Source organism: Castor canadensis, chromosome 6 (assembly GCF_047511655.1).
Source record: "Castor canadensis chromosome 6, mCasCan1.hap1v2, whole genome shotgun sequence".
Classification (NCBI taxonomy): Eukaryota; Metazoa; Chordata; class Mammalia; order Rodentia; family Castoridae; genus Castor; species Castor canadensis.
In genome coordinates this window covers 1,045,219-1,063,454 of record NC_133391.1, presented here as the reverse complement: position 1 = coordinate 1,063,454, position 18,236 = coordinate 1,045,219, and the positions used below count along the sequence as shown (strand labels likewise).

The following is an 18,236-nucleotide window of genomic DNA, read 5'->3' as shown; positions in this document are numbered from 1 at the left end:
CCGGCAGTCATGGCCGCCCCTGCCAGCGTCAGGCAGCCAGGAGGTGGGTGCCGGGTGCCCATGGACAGAGTCCAGGCACCTGATGCTTCACCTCTGAGCACAGGCACCCTGTCCACGTCAGGCAAGGACGCCCCCCTGCTTGAGCCCAGCGTGGTCACCTCACAGGTATGCAGTGACCCCTGCTGAGTTTTCCTGTATCCTGGCCTGGGTCAGCTGTGACTCTGGGGACAGAGCAAGGGGACTGGTTCCTGAAAGCGCTCTACCGCTTGAGCCGCTCCACCAGCCCTTTTTTGCTTTGGTTATTTTTCAGATAGGGTCTCACACTTTTACCAGGGCTGGCCTCGACCACAGTCCTCTTACCTATGCCTCCCGTGTAACTGGAACAACAGGCGTGTATCACCACACCTGCCCATGGTCTGAGATGGGGTCTCACTAACTTTCTGTGTAGCCTGGCCAGGATCCTCCCAATCTCCATCTCTCCAGTAACCAGGTTTATAGGGATGAGCCACTGTGACCGGTTGTGAAACAGGACTTTCTGTTGTGACCAGCAGATCCCTGCCTAGTGCGGCTGCTGTCCCAAGAAGGAGTCTGAAGCAGACTGCCCGGCTTCTGTATGCCAGCAAACGAGAGTCGAGAGAGAAAAACGCCTGGTGGAGTCGTTCCGGAAATTAGATTCCCCTTAAGGTCACGCGCTCCACTAGAAAATTAACCAATATTTTTGTAATCAAACAGGGCTGCTTTGTCCTTAGGGGAGCGGTGGCCGCCTGTCCGGCCTTCCTCATTTGTCTTGGATGGCGGCAGCTCCCGCGTGGGCTTCTGTTTTATTAAATAAACTTTCTTACAGCCGCCTCTGTGCCCCACAGCCAAGCGTTGGCATCCAGGGAACGAGGGGCCCAGGGTGTCAGGCTGGCACTGCCCTGCCAGGGCCACCCACCCTCACCACCGCGGGCACCCTTGGGGCTGGTCCACCTCTCTGTTCATGTCCTCCCCGTCCTTCAGGCCCAAGCTCCTCATCAGCGCAGGCAGAAGTGGGGGCCACTCAAGGTCAGCCTGGGCCGCACACACGGGTCCTGGCCAGGTCCCAGCGTCCACCCCACTGCCACCCTCTCCGCAGAGCGTGGGGGCCGGGGTGGGGGGCGAGCAGCGTGGCTCGTCCTCCCCCGCACGGTGCCGTGGCTAATGAGGGGTGCTGTGAGCAATGTTACCCAGAGCTGTGCTGTCAGCACTGCCAAGGGGAAAAAAGCCAGACACAACATTGCATGAAATTAGCTGCTTCTGTCACACGGAGCCATGTGCACACGTGGAGCCAGTCACACCCGCGGACGCTCAAAGACGGGACGTGTATAGACGGTGGCACCTCAGGGTCACGTGGCCTGGTGGCATTGGCTGGTTGAGAACAGGGCGAGGTCTGCCCAGAGATGAGTGGGATGCGTCCGCATGGTGTGGGGACGTGTGACACGGCTAGCGTGTGCACGCTTACACTCGCACAGATGCTGGAGGGGACGAGGACCGCCGCTGACTCGGAGTGGGCGCTGAGTGGCCGTCGTCTTTGTCTCTGTTTTTCTGGAGTGACATTTTGTAAAGAATAAGTATTTTTTTATTAGCAGAAATCGTGACCGGCTGGCTGTCCTGTTGAGGCCTGGCCAGTGTCAACACATGGGACCGTGTTTCCCTGCTCGCCTACCCCCAGCAGGCAGTCCCGTGGATGACCGGCTCCCACTGTGGGGACATGGGGTCCCCAGGATGCTGTGGGAACCAAGGTCACCTCCAAGGCTTAGGCTTGTCCCTGGTGGCCCAGAAGTAAGTCCTTTCCCTAGACAGGCAACACCTGAAACTCAGTCCTTCCCCTCCTGCTGTCCAGGGCGAGGCCTGCGTCAGGGCAAGAGAGTGGTCAGCGGCGTGACAGCCACACTGTCCCATCTCCGTCCTGCCCTCTGTAGGCCAGAACACGGGGCTCAGGCCTCAGCTGGGACAATGGATACAGGGACGAGCTCTTCCAGTGTCCACAGTGGACATTTCTGTGTTAATCCTTCTGGCTTTAGAGCCCTGCTTCAGATCGTTCACTAGTTCTCCATCCAAGACGAAATACGCAGACGGGGTGACAGCCATGGTCCCACCCCGAGACCCTGAGGCTGCTGGTGGTGCTGTCGGCCTTGACCAGTCAGCACCAGTGGAACTGGATCCTGGTGACACCGCTGAGTTCTGGCAGCAGAAGACACATCACTGACTGGGTGGGGTAGAGCTCAGCCGCTGTCCTGGCTTGGAGTGGACACCACAGCTGGACATGGGGACTGTCTTTGCGTCCTGGGGACAGGTCTGGAGCCTGTGAGGAACACAGGGCACTGGTGCGGTCAGCGGGTTTATTTATTTGCTGAATGGAAAAGGACAAACTCAAGCTGGAAAAGATGCATGGTCTTCAGCTCCCCAAGTCAGGAACGTCAGACGCAGGGAGGCACCCGCCGATGTGACTGGGGGGGTTGTTATTCTGTTCTTGGGGCCAAGGAGCAAATCAACTGCAGGACACACTTGGGCATTGTTTTTTCAAATGAACGTGGTCTTTGAAAAGGTAGCACGACCGCAGGACGGGGAAGCTCCCGTTGCAGGATGAAGAAAATCCCGTGGCTAGGTGCACACGAGGCACGTCTTCCTGGAGCCCCAGCACAGCACAGCCGCCCTTCCCTTTGGCCGGTTCCTTGCTGGGGGACAGTCCCTGGTTCTGCCACACACCCCCCACCCAAGCCAGGCTGCAGCTTCCTGGTCCCACTCCGCGTTCATGGCCGGACACCTGGGTCCCTATTGCCCTCCGTTCCACAGCAGCTTTTGGTCCCTACAGCACTTCTGTTCTGGAGGATGCCTGTCGGGTCCTTTGGAGGAGCCTGGGGCGCAGCCTCACCCCCACGGTGGCTTTGCCATCGCTCATCCCGGCGGTGGTTTGTGGCCTCCTGATGCCCCCACAGCCCTCCCAGCACACACAGCTGCACGCTGCGTGTCTTTGCAGAAGTGGGGGTGGTTGGGAGAGTCACGGGTGTCACCAGCAAAGGCCAGCACCGCAGACCTCGGGGGGCTTTGCTGTTGGGCACAGCAATCAGCCTGGCTGTGGGGGGTTCTTGGGGTGCAGGTGCCCTCAGGTCTGGACAGGGGATGCAGCAGGCCCACCTCCCTCGATTCTGGGCGCCTTAGGGCCTCAGGCACAACTCAAAGCCACCCAAGCACTATCACTCCTGCAGGGACACTGTGACATCTCCGTGATGGTGGGCACCGCCCTGTTCGCTCCCAGAGGCCTTGCCGAGAGCCAGGCTGAGTAGCTGGCACAGCTGCGGGGCCTGACACAGGAACGTCTTGTGGAGTGTGAGTGTGTCACCTGCCCAGGTCACTTCCTGGCTCTTGAATGGCCAAGAACTTGAGGATGGAGAGCCAGAGACGGCCAGGAGCCCATCCATCTTCCAAACAGCTCATTCCTTCCCATGAACCAGGCTGCACGTGTTTGGTTCCGAGCCAGCCGAGGCAGGCGCAAGGGCCATGGAGCCGGCCAAGGTCAGAGCCTCACTTGTTCCTGTTAGCATTCTGTGCACGGCTGGAGTGAGGAGAGCAGAGCTCGCTTTGGAGCGCCAGGCCCAGCGCCTCGGCGTCAGAAAGGCTGGAGGGGGCTGGGAACAGCAGAGCCTCAGCCCTGATCCAGCATGCGGTCAGGGGGTAAGTGACCACCAGGCAGGCATGTTGGCCACAGCGGGGCCCTGGGAGTGGGCAGCAGCCCCATTCCTGCAGGCTCCACTGCAGGCAATGCCCCTGAGGCTCTGTGGAAGCCCCCTGGGCAGGGCAGAGTCTGTCCTGATGGCCTGCCCCCCCCCCAGGTCCTTCTGACCTCTTCATGGGTCTCCTGGTCCTGTGCAGCAGAAGCACTTACCTGACAGGTCACAAAGCCACCACGCTCTGTACCAGCTGGAGATCACAGGGAAAGATGGGGTGTATGCTCACTGGGTCCCCAGGAGCTCTGACAGCCCTGGCCTGGCCTCGGCGAGTCTCACAGCTCACGACAGGATGTGACTTGAGTGAGTGGGGTCAGCCCCGTGGAAGGCTCAGTGACAGTGGCCAAGAAGCAGCTGACATTGCACTCCAGCAGCCGGCTTTGCCAGCCGCACTCCCTGTGCCCGTTCCCACCAGCTATGTGCTCAGCCCCCTCCCAGAAAACCAGCTTTCCCATGTGGCCCCTCTGCCCTTGGCCGCAGATGAGCCGTGGTAGAAACTGGCAGAAATTCAGGCTGATGAGAGGTTTTAGCTCTGCTGAGGTCAGCAGGAGCCAGCGTGCATTTCAGTGTCACAAGGCCGTGCCCTGTGGGTGGGAAGTGACTCAGCCTGTCCCGAGATGGGTCCGGGGCCCCTCCCTGACACCACCTCCTTGGCTCTCTCCGGGAAGACCGGGCCCGGACAAAGCCTGCCATTTCAGAAGTGAGCCTGGAGTCAGGTCTCCTCCCAGCCTTTGTTTTTGACTCCTTCATATTAAGAAGAAAAAACTCCCAGTAGGAGCCGTGCGCTGTGGCGACACGATGTTTTAATTACATCTCAAAATAGCCTTGCAGTAAACTGTGACCAACCAGCTGCATCAAGGAAGTCCTCACTCGCAGGCTGAGGTGGCCTGCTGATTACCTGCCCACTCAGCGCCACAGAGGCACGTGGAGCCACTGGTAACCGGGTGGTCTCGGGCCCCACCTGATCCCTTCATGGTGGCCGTGGGCTGGGCTGTGGGAGTCCCTGGTGGCAAGTCTTTAGCAGGAAGGAGAGAGGCACTCTGGATAGTTGATTTGTCAGCTAAGAACCTGTGGGCCAGGAAGGTGGAGAAGCGACAGAAAGGTGCCACCCTGCAAGGCTCACAGCAGAGCCAGGTAGCTATGGGGAGCACAGACAACCAAGGCGTCCAGATTCTCAGGGTGAAGAGCTCCAAGTTGTGTCACCAGAGATGCAGGAGTGGTCACAGTAAAAGTGACCAGGTTTTCCTCGTCCAGCCCTTGCCCCCGGGAGGTTCCCCAAGGGCTCTACACGCCAGTCACCCCCATGCAGACTTTGCCAGAAGGCCAGGCTGGAGCCAGGCCTCAGCCTCGTTGTTCAACTGTCTGTCTGACCCCGGCCTCTCAGACTCACCGCCCCACCCAAGGGGGAAGCCCTGAGTCAGCGTGTATACTGAGTCACAGCGAGGGAGACGTGGACAAGGAACCACGTGTGTGCACATGGCCTTTGACACAGGCCAGCAGCGTCCCGGGTCTGCACTGCGCTTCAGGGAGCCGGGCGGTGGGGAGTGGTCCAGACGCCCAGTGGAGGCGGTGCTCGGGGAGAGGCCCAGCAGTCTGTCCTGTGCAGAGGACATGCACACCTTCCCAGTGGCTCCAGGAGGGGTGGGCTGGGTGGCCGGCCCCAGTGCTGTCCTGCCCACCGTCTGGAGTCGGCTGCATGCAGAGTAGAGCCAGGCGGAGCTGCAGGCCTGGCCACGGTCTCTGCCTCGGCCATCAGGGCTGGAGCCCCAGAGCTTCTGGGTTTGCACCGCGGGGCTGCAGCCGGGCGGAAGCCGGGAGCCCAGGTGGGAAGAACCACGCGTGAAACAGAATCTGCTTCCACTTCCTCTGTTGCTTAATTAACAGCAGGGCAGTTGCAAAGTTGAAATGCAGCTTAAAAGCCTTTGTGAGTAATTAGTGTCAGAAACAGAAGATCTAGAAAGCCATAAGCTCACAGCTTGGTGATATTACCAAGTACAAATTAAAAAGAAGGAAGCAAGGTCCTTTCGAGACCAAATTCTCAGCCCTGCCAAAGATGAAAAACAAGGCAGTTTACAGAGGATGCTGGGGGACGGGCAGTCCACGGCACAGAGGGCGGCCAGGGGGCTGCAGGGCGTCCCCAGCCAGGGGACACCTGCAGCACCAGGCCTGGCGGGAGTCCTGACTAGAAAGATGGCACTCTCAGGAGGGCCCACTACGAGGACTGATGAGTGACCCCCCCAGGTCACAGGTGGGGATGCTGAGGCCCACAGCCCATAACAGGCCAGTGCAACCGGTGTCACAGCCAGGTACTGACCTCGGCTCTCAGGTGGTCACTTCAGCTGGCCTCTCCATCTGGCTTGACTTCGCATGCACTTGAGGTGAGGGAGCCATGCTTCTGGTAGCCAGTAGTGGGGTCACCTTTGAACTCGAGGCCCTCAGGGCCCTCCCGGCCTCTCCCCAGGGCAGCACAGCTCTAACCCCAGCACCCAATTCGCCTCGCTTGACCCGGACAACAAGCAAGCGGTCATCAGAGCAGGTGACCTGGATGGCTCTGGAAAGAGGTGGATTTGGGACCGTGCCATGCTCGTGGTTGTTGGGCCAGGCCAAGGGACAGTAGCTGATGATTCCGCCATCGGCCCCGGCGGTCGTGGTGGAGGCTTCCTTCCAGATGAGTCTGAACTGGGGCAGAAGAACCGGGTCCTGCCATGAGTAACTCCTGTCTTTGGAGACGCACGGCGCAGCCCATCGAGGCTGCTCCTGCGCCAGACACAGCCCTTGCCAGCGGTGAGGAGTGAAGCGAGCGAGCCCCCGAGTCTGCCGAGACTCCCCTCTGAGAGTCACGTCAGTCACGGGATATTTTTAACCCAGAACCAGCAAAATGTGCCTTTTGGAGGTGGTGGTGCCGGCGCACTCTGGCAGCTTCAACAGCAGACGGGCAGCCAGACTGTCGTTCAGGTCCCCGGGCGCCCCAGCGTGGCTGTCCTCAGGCTGGCTGGACAGCTGTGGCCATGTCTCCCACCAGACACTTGTGTGTCTTGCAGGCAGTCGCTGCCTGGCCATCAGTGTCCCTCCGCCCTCACCTGGCCTTTGTGGCTGCTCGTGCCTTCTGGACTGTCCCCTCGGCGGGGTTTGGACTGACTGTAGCCTCACACTCAGCGTCCTGCAATGTGGGCAGAGGGAGGCAGCTGAGGCAGTGACGGGCATTCAGCACCCAGGCCCCCTGTGGGGTCTGTCCCCAAGGTCCCTGTCACAGAGTGGGGAGGTGAGGCTGGAGGGCCACTGGCCACTCATGACCTGGTATGACCCTCCATGGACTGAGCCAGCCGTGAATGGAGACCACACTTGTCTCAAAATGTGTGTGGTCCCTTCACCGCCCATCTCTAAATGGCCGTGTGGTGACAAAGGGTGAGTGGGGCTCCCGTGGGGGGACAGAAGCACCCACGCTGAGTAGAAGTCACACACACAAAAATGCTGGAATGTGAACGTGGAGAAATTCTACATGTTACAAAGTAAGGAGAAAAAAATGGGCTAGGCAGTGGCCCAAGTGGTAAAAGCACCTGCCTAGCAAGTGCAAGGCCCTGAGTTCAAATCCCAGTACCACCAAAAAAGAGAAAGAAACTAAAAGTGTCCAGTTTGGAAAGATTTTCCAATGCCAGAAACCCAATTAGGTCCACTCAGAAGCTCCTGGAACCACACAGGAGCTTGGCGTGGCTGCAAAATACAAGGTCAATACACAAGGGAGTTGTCTTTATGCAGAAGCAAGAGAAAAATTAAAAAGCGGTGTCTTTTATATCAGAAAACGAAATACTTAGGGTGAGTGACAAAAAGACGAGAGACACCTGCACGGAGACAAGAGGACACTGCTCAGAGAAGCACTTGGCGTTGGCAGGTTGGTGAAGACGCCGGTGCTGACCCGGCCACCCTGGCAGGGTAGGTGCGCTTACCCTTGCCAGGCTTTTATCGCTGTGACTTCCGCCCAGCACAGCCAGTTTGAGATCCACCCGTGCTGTCCTTTCGGGGGCCGAGCCGTGGTCCGTGGCACGGATACGCCGCAGTCTGCTCATCTGTCCACCCGCTGCTGGACCCCCGGTCATTGCCACAGTAACGCAAGTCTGCATCAGACGCCACTCCTGTCTCCTGGCTGAGAACGTCCCTGGCGGTGGAGGTGCCGCGTCACACATGGGTACTGCTGACCTGTTCGCACGGTCCCATGGGTCACGCTCTCACCAGGAGCTGGCGCAACCGGTCACCCCCACGGCAGCCATCGCAAGAGGAGCCGTGGTGGCCCGATGGCTGGTGATGCCGAGTGTGTGACTTGTCTGTTGGGGACGCGCTGACTCGCGTCTTTGGCTCGCGGTTTCACTGGGCTGTGACTTTCTGTGTCATTGCTTTGAGGTTCTCTGTGCATCCTGGCCCCGGTCCCCTAGGGGATGACACAGTGTGGCGTTTCCTCCTGGCTCCGCCTTACCTTTCATTGTCTCCGAGTCATCGGTCCTTGCTCCTCCTGGGAGCGCCTCTGCGTCACAGCTAAGATTTTCTTGCGTGAGTTTTAGTGTTGTTTTCACTCCCGAGTCTGCGGTCCATTCTGAGCTGATTGTTGCACCTTGTCCACGACGAGCCCAAAGGCCTGTCCTTCAGCGTCAGGACACCCGGCTGTGCCAGAGTCACTGGCTCAGATGGCCGTCCTCTCCTCACCAAATGGCCTTTGCACCTTGGCCAGAGTCTGTTCCTGCTCCTTTCATGTGTGTCTGCGCTGGCTGCTGGCGTCCATCGACCCGTCTGTGCAGTGCCACACGGGCTTCGTCACTGCCATCGGGCGGGGTGGTGTCACCCTCAGCTTGGCACTCTTAGGGGTTTGAGACGCTGAACTCCTTGAGCTTCTGGACACCCTGTCCACTCAGCCTTTCGTTCTACAGGATCTCGGGGGCCGCACCACCTCCGTGGGTCATTCTTAGACAGAACCCGTGTCTTCACGACGAGCCTGCCAACGCCAAGTGCTTCTCTGAGCAGTGTCCTCTTGTGTCCGTGCAGGTGTCTCTAGTCTTTTTGTCACTCACCCTAAATATTTCGTCTTCTGATATAAAAGACATCGCTTTTTACTTTTGAGTCTTCTCTTCTGCGTAAAGACAACTCCCTTGTGTGCTGACCTTGTATTCTGCAGCTATGCCAGCGCTGTCTAAGAACGACTGGTGACGTCCCCAAAGGAGCAAAGGTGTCCTTTGTTCTGCTTTTGTTTCAGCAGTACCGGGATTTGAACTCAGAGCTTTGCACTTGCTAGACAGGTGCTTTTCCACTTGAGCCACACCTCCAGCCCCCCCAACCCCTTTTTTTCTGGTCTAGTTATTTTGGAGACGGGATCTCGCTTTTTGCCCAGGACCACAATCCATGTCTTCCCGCCATCATTCGAGATGACGGACACAGGCCACCATGCCCAGTTGTGTGTTGAGATGGCATCTCGTGAACTTTGTATCCCAGGCTGGCCTGGGGCCGTCACCTCAGCCTCCCCAGTAGCTGGGATTATAGGCATGAGCCACTGCTTCCAGCTTCCTCGGTACTTTCACGCCATCCTGAATGTCCATCTTCGTTTTCCGTCTGTCCGAAGGGCTTCCTTCAACGCTTCCTGTAGCACCAGCCTGCTGGCGAGTCCCGTCCCACCGCCTCCCCACTTCCATTGTTCTCGGCGAGAGGCTTGCTGCCGGCCCTCCCTGTCCTCCCGGCTTCGCTGAGACCCCGTCCTTACTCCTGGTGTTGACGGTGTGACCACACGTGTCTTGATACCGTTTCCTTCGCTTCCTTTCTGGGGGTTCAGTGACCATCGGGTATTTTGGTTTAGGCTCCCTCACGTTTCAAAATTTTGGAGCCATTATTTTCTTTGGGTTTTTCTTTTTTTTCCCCCATGCTCGTCTGCATCAGTCACGTCACTGAAAACAGATGACACCAAAACTCAGAGCCTCCGCTCGGGTTTCACACTGCCGCGCTCACCTTGAGTCCCTCTCACGTGACATTGCCAGGATTCCTTACTCATGGGTCACGGGACCGATGGCCTCGGTTCCCCAGTGGCTGGGGCCCACGGTGGCCACCGGCATCACCAGAGCGCCAAGAACCAGAGGGAGAGTGAGCCAAAGTCACAGCGTGTGTCACGTGACCTCAGAAGTGGGTCACGCTGAAGGGCGGGGAGTGACACAGGCCATGACCCCGGCGGTGGATCCTTGAGAGCCACTTCAGCCACTGCCTCCGTCTCTGGCCTCTCTTCCTGGGACCGCAGGTACGTGTGTTCAGCCATGATGTGACCCTGCCGTCCACCAATGCCCCTTTTCTGTCCCCTGTCAGATGGCTTCTCTGGCGGTGTCTGTCTCTTTCTGCCCTCAGTCCACCTCTGCGCTGCCTCACAGGGGTCGTCAGGCCACCCCGGCTCTTTTACATACCTTGACTTCTGCTAGACCTGGTGTCCACTGCGGCCATCGACTCTTCCCGTGAGCCGTGCCTTCCTGACCCTTCCTGACCACCCATGGCTGAAGGCACGGTGGCCTCTCCTCGCTGGTGTGGGTGTTCCCGCCCTCCTGAAAGTGTCCTCGACCCTGGCTCAGGGACACCGTGAAGCCACTTGGCAGCGGTTTGGTCCTTCCTGTCTTGGTTTAGGGCCCGGGAGACGGTGCCTGAGTAGGACTTAGGGCCCACGTCACCCTGTTCCTGAGGACAGAAGGGCCCAGGAGTGCCAGGCTCCTGGTGTGGCTGGTGGGCTTTGGTTCTGTTGAGCTCCAAGTGCTCGTTTTGTGGGGTTTTCCCTTCTAGTCCTTTTGGGGTTTTCCTGGTCTCCAATAGCTATCTGTTTTTGAGCACTGGCCTCTTCTCTGACACGCGTATGGACACTCTTCGTGGTCCTCTGTCTTCTCCCTTCCTCACACTGCCCTGCAGCCTCTGGCCACCTAGGTCACCTAGGCCCAGCCCTGTCCCCTCAACATAGGGAGGCCACTGGGTTTTGCCCTGGTCCCCTCAGGTCCAGGGACTAGAACAGTGTTTTGTACCTGGTGTTTCATGTTCAGCTGTTTGAGATGCTGAGGAAGTCCGTCCCCGTGTCCCCACCTAGGCCGGAGCCTGCCAGCGTGGGAAGCAGGCTGTGTCCCCTGCAGGAGGACAGCGAGCGTCTGTCTCCGTTTCACACAGAGGAAAGTCCAGCTCAGAGAGGGAAGGCAGTGTGCCCAGGGCCACACAGCAAACAAGAGGCTCAGGCAGGGTCTGCACCCAGACCTTCCCTTCCGCTCCACCGCAGCTCGTGCCAGGCGAGGCCATTGCGCTGAGCTTGGCAACTCCTGCGTCCTGGCCAGGTGGGAGACAGGTGGTGAGTGGCCTCCTGGCCTTTCCTCCTGCTCATGTCCCCCTGAGCGGGGTCGCTGGGAGGGTCTGTCATCTCCCCAGTTAGAATTGAGGTGGCGAAATGGCTCGTGCCCAGGTCTCCCAAACCCCCGAGTCTGGGATGGGGGAGGCCAGCCATCCGTCTCTTCTGTGGCACTTCTGCAATTCCAGGGGAGAGGGCCTGCTGACCCCCGGCTCTCCCTCCACTCCTGTCCTGCTCCCACCCGCCTCTAGCACACCCATGGTCCCCGTGGCCCTGTGTCCATTCCAATGGGCAAGACTTGCCAGGAATTACCACCAGGCTCTGCCCTCCTGCCCCCCTGCCCCCCTGCGCTGCCGTGGCTGCAGGAGCAGCTGTGCGTGGCTAAAATGCCCACGAGGACAGCGGAGCACCCTGAATAGAAGGCGTAATAGTGGTAATTGGTGGTTTGAGCCTCATCTGGGTCTGCAGGGCGTCCTTGCCCTCCCCGCCTGTGACTCTGGAGGAAAAGGTCACCCCTAGCCGGGACAGTGGACTCCCCAAGTGCGGGTATAATTAGCACAGGCTGCGTCTGGACGCCTGCCTGGGCTCAGATCCGAGGCGCTGGCCGAGCCATTCCCCGCGCTGGACGCGCCGTCTTTCTGCTGCTGCTCTTTGGGAGTTTGAACCAGGCTTTCCCTGCTCTGTCCCGGGTGTCCTGACCTGGCTAGTGCCACGTCCCTCTGCTCAACCCCATGGCCTGTGTCCAGGCCTCCCGGGGCCTGGTGACCAAGGACAGTGAGGGAGATGGGAATGAGAGCCATGCCTGGCACCAGCGTGGCCACTTGGGACAGAAGACCCAGCCCCTGCAAATGGGACGTGGTCCGGCTCACTTCGCGGTGGTGGTCATCTGGCAGGCCCAGGCCTGGGGGCCGCCGTCCCCCGTGGGTGGGGTTAGACTTGGCATGGGCTCCCTCGGCTGTGGGTGTCACCGCACCTTCGGCCTTGCCTTCAGCCCAGTGCCTCTACAAACTCCCTGGCCAGTCTTGCAGGCAGGACTCAGGTTGGTCAGCGTGCCAGGGACCTGCAGGTTCTGGGAGGCCACGATCGGCACCTCGGTCTGATGGCCTCTGAGCCCCAGGTGTTGGGCAGCTTCCCCGATGGCACACACAGTGGGCTGGGTGGGAAGTGAGGACGGGAAGGCCATCACGCGCACAGGTGGCGCCCAGAGGTGGCTGTGGGCAGAGAATGTCTGGGGCAGGCCTGGGCAGCCCCTCCTCTCTGGACCTGGCAGTCCTCTGTCCCTTCCTCCCTGGGCCAGGTACCGTCACTCCCCACCGCTCCCTCCTGCACGCAGCCACACGCTGTGGAACTCAGGAGTGACTGGGCTCAGGGGGAGAGGGACACCTGGGTCACTGTCCAGTTAGGTGTGTGCATGGGGCCTGCACGGCTGAGCGAGGAAATTCCCATGCCACCTTGGACCCAGCCACGGCCAACCTGCCTTCCCTGGCCACAGCTGCGGCTTCTGGTCCAGGCCTGGGAGCTGGTGCAGGAATGTCACTGGGGACAGTGAGCAGGTGTGGGGCCAGTGAGGACAGCGGCCTCCTGACGGGACAGGCCTGGCTCTGGGAGGCCTGTTGTGAGGACAGACCAAAGGCCAGGCCAGTGAGGCTCCATCCTGCGAGCAGGTGGGCTGTCAGGGACCCCACGCTAAACGAGAGCACGGACGCAGGTCACGGCCCAGCTCTGCTAACGGCCGCCACGCAGGGAGCCGCCCTGCGCCAGGCCCAGGTTGATTCTCAAGGGACTTGTCCCATGGGGTGTGCGCGAAGTGTGCCCTCCCCGTCGGGAGCCCAGCCTGTCGTCTGCTCGGGTCTTTAATGGTGCCAGTTTCTGAAGGGGGCCAGAACCGGGGCTTCCATTTTCACTTGTCTTTTTGGATGGTGCTTTTTGTTCAAATCTGAGATTTCTTTGCCTTGTCCTAATCCCGAAGACTTCCTGGCTTTCTAGGCGGGTGCTTGACGGCTCGAGCCACGCCGCCAGCCCTGAATTGCACTTGGGTTTGTAAATCTGCCCGGAGGGACCGCCACCGCTCTGCCGTCCCCTCCCAGAGCTGCTGAAGCAACGCCTGAGGGTTTTCACACAGTGACGGCCATCACTGCGCCTCCCTCGGCACTTTGGAAGCGGTGGCCCTTGCTTCAACCGCTCGGGTGACAAAGGCACACCAGCGTGTCACCGCCGCCAGAGCCTCGACTCTGGCTCCGAGTGCAGGCTGTGTCTGTCGCCCATGGCCGCTGGTTCTGGGGCTGGACACCCTGACTCCATGAAACTCCCATGCAGGTCACTCGGTCAACCTTGATCTCTGCGTCTCGTACGACGTGGAGCTGGACACGGAGCCCGGCCAGCGTGAGGCTTGTTTGAAAGAGTTTAAGCAAAGCCTTGGCGGGCAGGTGGTGCCGTCCACCCGGGTGCATTTTATTCCTGTCCCCTGGTCCCCTGGGCTACAGCTCAGCATGCTTTCCAAAGCCAGTTGCCTGACTCGGTGGGCGTTACTGTCCCCGTGTCCTAGAGGAGCCCGACACCAGGGTCCCCTAGGCCTGTCTGCGTCTGCGGGTTTCTTCCTGAGATGGCGTAGGAATTACGGCTGTCGTGCTCCTGCTGAAATGCGCTCTTCACTCCTCTCCTGGCATTTTGTGACCTCCGTCCGGCCGCTCTGTGGGGATGGGGTTGGGTTTCGTGTCGAGCTTGTTTCCTGCCGCCTCGCTGCACGGTCCTAGAGCTGGACTCTGTAGGGTTTTCTCCTTCCCAGTCTCCAGGCTTCGTTTTTCACCTTGGGCCTCCATCCCGGGCTGAGCACAGGAGCAAGGCAGCACCCTTGACCCCTGACCCCCGACCCCGCAAGGTCACAGCCAGCCTCTTCCGTGGAACCTGGCGTCAGCCGTGGGTCATTCGCGGCTTTGCGTCAGGCCGGCGAAGCTGCCCGGTTCCTTGCTCGCCGGGTCTCCTGGGTCTTTCCGGGATCATCTCGGCGTCCTGACTTCTTGGATCTCACTGGCCTAGCGCGCCACAAATAAAAGCCACCGTCCCAGGCGTGGCATCCTTTTTGTCCAGCGCTGGACACGGTTTCCAGTGCCTGAGGAGGACTGTCACATCTGAGTCCCTGGAGACGCTGGTCAGTGCCGAGCGGCCTCTCTCGTTTTCTGGAAGTCATCGTAGATTGACTCTTAGATGGTTGGCAGGGTTCTACGGTGAGACGATCGGGACGGGGACGTCCTTTCAAACGGGTTTTTAATCACAAGGTCTTTAGTGGCCACAGGGCTACCCAGACCTTCCGCTGTCCCGGCTGAGTTTGGTGGCTTGCGGTGTTCGAGGCTCGTGCATTGTGGGTTTGTGAGCGGAAGGTTTGCGTTCCCCTGTGGTGGCGGGGCTGCCGTTTTGTGCCATCTCTACAGTCGTCCCTTGCGGGCGGGTGGTGTTGGGGTGGAGCCGCCCTGGGTTTCCGCAGTCCTCTCGTGTCCTGTCCGCTCTTGCCGCTGTCGTTCTTTCCCCGCGTCTGGGGTGGGGCCTGATCCCGAGATGGGCGGTGACCCCAGGTCCCTCCCCTAGACGCCCACGACTGTCTCTCACTCATCTGCCTGTCCGTGCGTCTCACTCCCCGGTCTGTCTGTCCTCCCCTGGCGTGTTCAGAGCCGAGCTGTCACTCCCTCCCTCTGGGGGCTTTGCTGCCATTTTCTCTCCTGACTGCTGTCCCCTCTCCACTGAGGTTTCTCTGCCTCAGCCCCGATGCCATCCACGTCTTCAAAACAGTGGGGGACGCCTTGCTTCCCTGACCACAGAGCCCCGTCACTCACAGCCCGTGTTGAAAGGCCCCGGTGTCGTGTAGGACCTGTGCCCGGCGTTTCACCCTTGCGGGGATCAGGTTTGGCTCCATGCGCTGGGTTTAATCTCCCCCAAGCGTCTCCATTTACGGAACTTTCCAGTGAGTGCCCTCGGCAGGTGACCCTGGCACTGGACAGGCCCCGTGACAGGTGACTGCACAGAGCTTGTCACCAACTCCTGTCATCGAGTTGCACAGCACACCCTGTGCTGTGACAGCCGGGCCTCCGCCTCCCAGGCCCAGCCTCAGGCCTCAGGCCTCGGCCACAGACCCGGCTCTGCTGTCACAGGTGCGAGGCGGAGGCCCACGGCCAGGTGGCTCTGGCCGAGCACAGTGGCCACCAGGCAGCAAGGGGCTTCATTAAGCCTGGGTTGTGTTTGTGTCCCCCGGGCGCCCGCCAGCCACAAGGCCGCTCGTTCCTCCCGAGCTCCGAGGGGAGAGGAAGCCGGAGTCGGCTATGCCGCGGCCATAACCGTTTCCAGCCACGGCCACCGTGTCTTACTGGGCAATTTGCTTTTTAAAAATCGTGCTCTAATTTTCAGCGAGCAGCCTAATTATGGTGATTTACAAGGCACCTGGGGACCGGGTGGCATTTGAACACAGCCGAGGCTGAACGTTGATTGATCGGCAGGACGTAGCACAATCTGCTTGCTCTGATAAGCCCTGGCTGCTGCCTTGCCAAGGGGGACGGCACGCCGGGGAAACTGAGTCAGGAGAGGAGGCAGTGGAGGGCCCAGGGCAGGGGCTGGCACTTCGCAGAGCCACCTTTGGGGGGCTGAGAAGAGGGGCGCACCGGCCACTCCTGCCCTCCCTGGGCACGATGCCCTCTGTCCCCAGGGTGCCTGGGAGGACGGGCCAGGCCCATGCCGCCCACACGGGGAGCCATGGCCCATGGGTCACAGTGGACTTTCCGGGGTCTCCTGGCCCCTGCCCGTGTGTGACAAGCCTCTGTCCACAGTGCTGAGGGCCGGGTCAGGAAACTGGACCTGAGAACCCGGGACCTGGAAGGCCGGCTGGGCACCCGGGAGCCCCTGGAGTCTTGGGGGACCCTTGTGGCCCCCTCTGACATTTCGGGGAGAACGACCCGTGTCCCGAGCTCAAGGCAGAAATGAGGATTTTCTCCGGGTTTGGAATGGTTTCTGCTGACCCTGCGGCCGGGGCGGCGAGTGAGAAAACGGGAGAGCGCGGGTGACGAGCCGATGGCGGCAGCTGGGGAGCCGCCTGTGCACCAGAGCCACGCACGGAGCACTGGGGTCTCCAGGGACAGCCACGGCCGGGGCTCCCCGAGTCCCCCCTTCTGTGGTGGGGGGCAGCCAGTCACCGTGGTCACCGGCACATTCACAGTTTGAGCTGACCCCGCGAGGAGACCCCGTCCCCTGGGCAGGCGCCCGACCGCTTGAGCCCTTTTTTGCTTTTAGGTATTTCTCAGGTAGGGTCTGGCGTTGTCCCCCAGGCCTAGCCTGACGGTGATCTTCCTGCCACACAGCTGGGATGACAGGCGGTGGCGCTACACTTGTTATTGAGATGGGGTCTCGAGGCCCAGGCTGGCCTTGAAGTGCAGCCCTGGTGGTCTCTGCTTCCTGCCTAGCTGGGATTACAGGCGTGGCCTACTGCACTGTGCCACGATTCTCGGTGACACCGTTCTCAACTGTTTGCGTGACATTCCCCTGTTCTTTGCACCTTCTGGGTCACTGCTGCATCTCCCGTGGCTCACCAGCTCTCAGTGGGGCCGTGTGTGTCTGTGAGCGACGGCTCTGCTGAGTCGTCCTCGGTCAGACCGTGGTTCTGGAGAAAGCTCGGGTGCATTTCTGTTCCCACCTGGCCACTGTGCAGTGGTCTTTGCAGGTGGCCTTTACTCAGCCTGGGCCAGTGAGGCCTGGGCAGAGGCAGGTGAGGCTTCTGGGCAGAGATGGCGGGTGGAGATGGAGGGCGGTGGGCACTGCTGCCCTGCACCTTGGGCCCCCTCAGGCCTCTGTCCACGCCACCCAGCTCCCCCACTCGTTCCCAAAGGGACCCTGATGAGCTGCGGTCCTGGCAGCTTCCTGGGCACAGGAGGACAGACCCGCCACGCCCTCCCCAGGTGTGAGACATTTAGGGAGGAAGCAACAGAAGGGGTCAGTGTGGGCCCCAAAGTCCCCAGCCAGAGCCAAACCTCTGTGGATCACCCTGGGCTGCCTGCCCCCCACTTCCCAGCCCCAGACTGTCCCCCTCCATCCACGGGCGGCTGGTGCGCAGCACCCTGGCTGCCCAGAGTGGGAAACGAGGCTGAGAGGCCCTGCTCACTGAAGCCCACGGAGCCCGGCAGCCCAGACGATGTCCAGGTTGTGCCCTGGGAGGAGTGGGCACTCAGGCCCCAGCAGGAAGAGGCAGGGGCCAGCCACAGCCAGGAGGGACAGCCAGGTGGCCCCCACGGGGCCGGTGCTTCTTCCATTCTGGGCTGGGATGGGCTCCTGGGCTCCCACAGCTTTCTGGGCACAACAGCCCCTTCCAGCCCAGGCAGAGGACGGGGAGAAGTGACCAAGAGGTGGCGGATCTCGGTCTCCCAGCTCCAGAGGCCGTGTCTTGCCCCCTCTGGCCCAGGCTGCACATGCCCAGGGGAGCTGTCCAGGACAGCAGCGGGGCCGTCCTTCCCTGTCGCCGGGGGCACGTGGGAGGGAGGGCACGGACCTCCAGCTGGCCATTGCTGACCGCCCTCCTGTCTTTTCCGCGCAGGCCACAGGCCCCTCGGGCTCCAAGATGCAGCTGCTGGAGACGGAGTTCTCACGCTCGGTGCCCGAGCTCATCGAGCTGCACCTGCTGCAGCAGGACAGCATCCCGGCCTTCCTCAGCTCCCTGACGCTCGAGCTCTTCAGCCGCCAGACCACAGCCTAGCCACGGCCACCGCCTCGCTGTGCTCCTCCATCCGTCCCCGTCTCCCCCTTCGTCCTGCTCTGGGAGCTGCCTCCCCGCCCTGCCCCGAGGCATGGCCACCCAGCTGTCCCCACCTGTCCTGGGGCAGTGGGTGGGGGGGTGGCACTGTGGACAGGAGTCTGAGGTCGTCACCCTATGAAATAAAATTTCCTGTCCAGCGCTTTCTGCCTGGCTCTGTGTCCACCGCCCACGCCGTCAGCTCCCTGCCGTGATGCCCACACCCGACCCAGGCCCTGCCACCTTCCCCTGGACCCTGGGATGGCTGTGCTCAAGTCCAGCAGAGATGGGGGGGTGGACTGGAGTGCACAGCACTCAAGGGACACTGCCTGCCTTGTGTCCCTCAGAACCTGGGTGGCACGAGAGGCCCCAGGCAGGCCTGGCTGTGGCAAGG

The 18,236-nt window shown here is 60.8% G+C and overlaps 1 protein-coding gene across 12 annotated transcripts in view; it reads left to right on the top strand.

The window, feature by feature from the left end:
- The window catches only part of Mad1l1 (mitotic arrest deficient 1 like 1), a 267,255-nt gene extending 249,250 nt beyond the window's left edge, over window positions 1-18,005 (top strand). For all 12 annotated transcript variants that reach the window (XM_074075385.1, XM_074075384.1, XM_074075388.1 and 9 more), the window contains one exon: window positions 17,648-18,005. In XM_074075385.1, coding sequence (XP_073931486.1) covers window positions 17,648-17,806 — 159 coding nt within the window. In that variant the 3' untranslated portion in view covers window positions 17,807-18,005. The remainder of the gene's footprint in view (window positions 1-17,647) is intronic.
- Window positions 18,006-18,236: the final 231 nt, after the last annotated feature.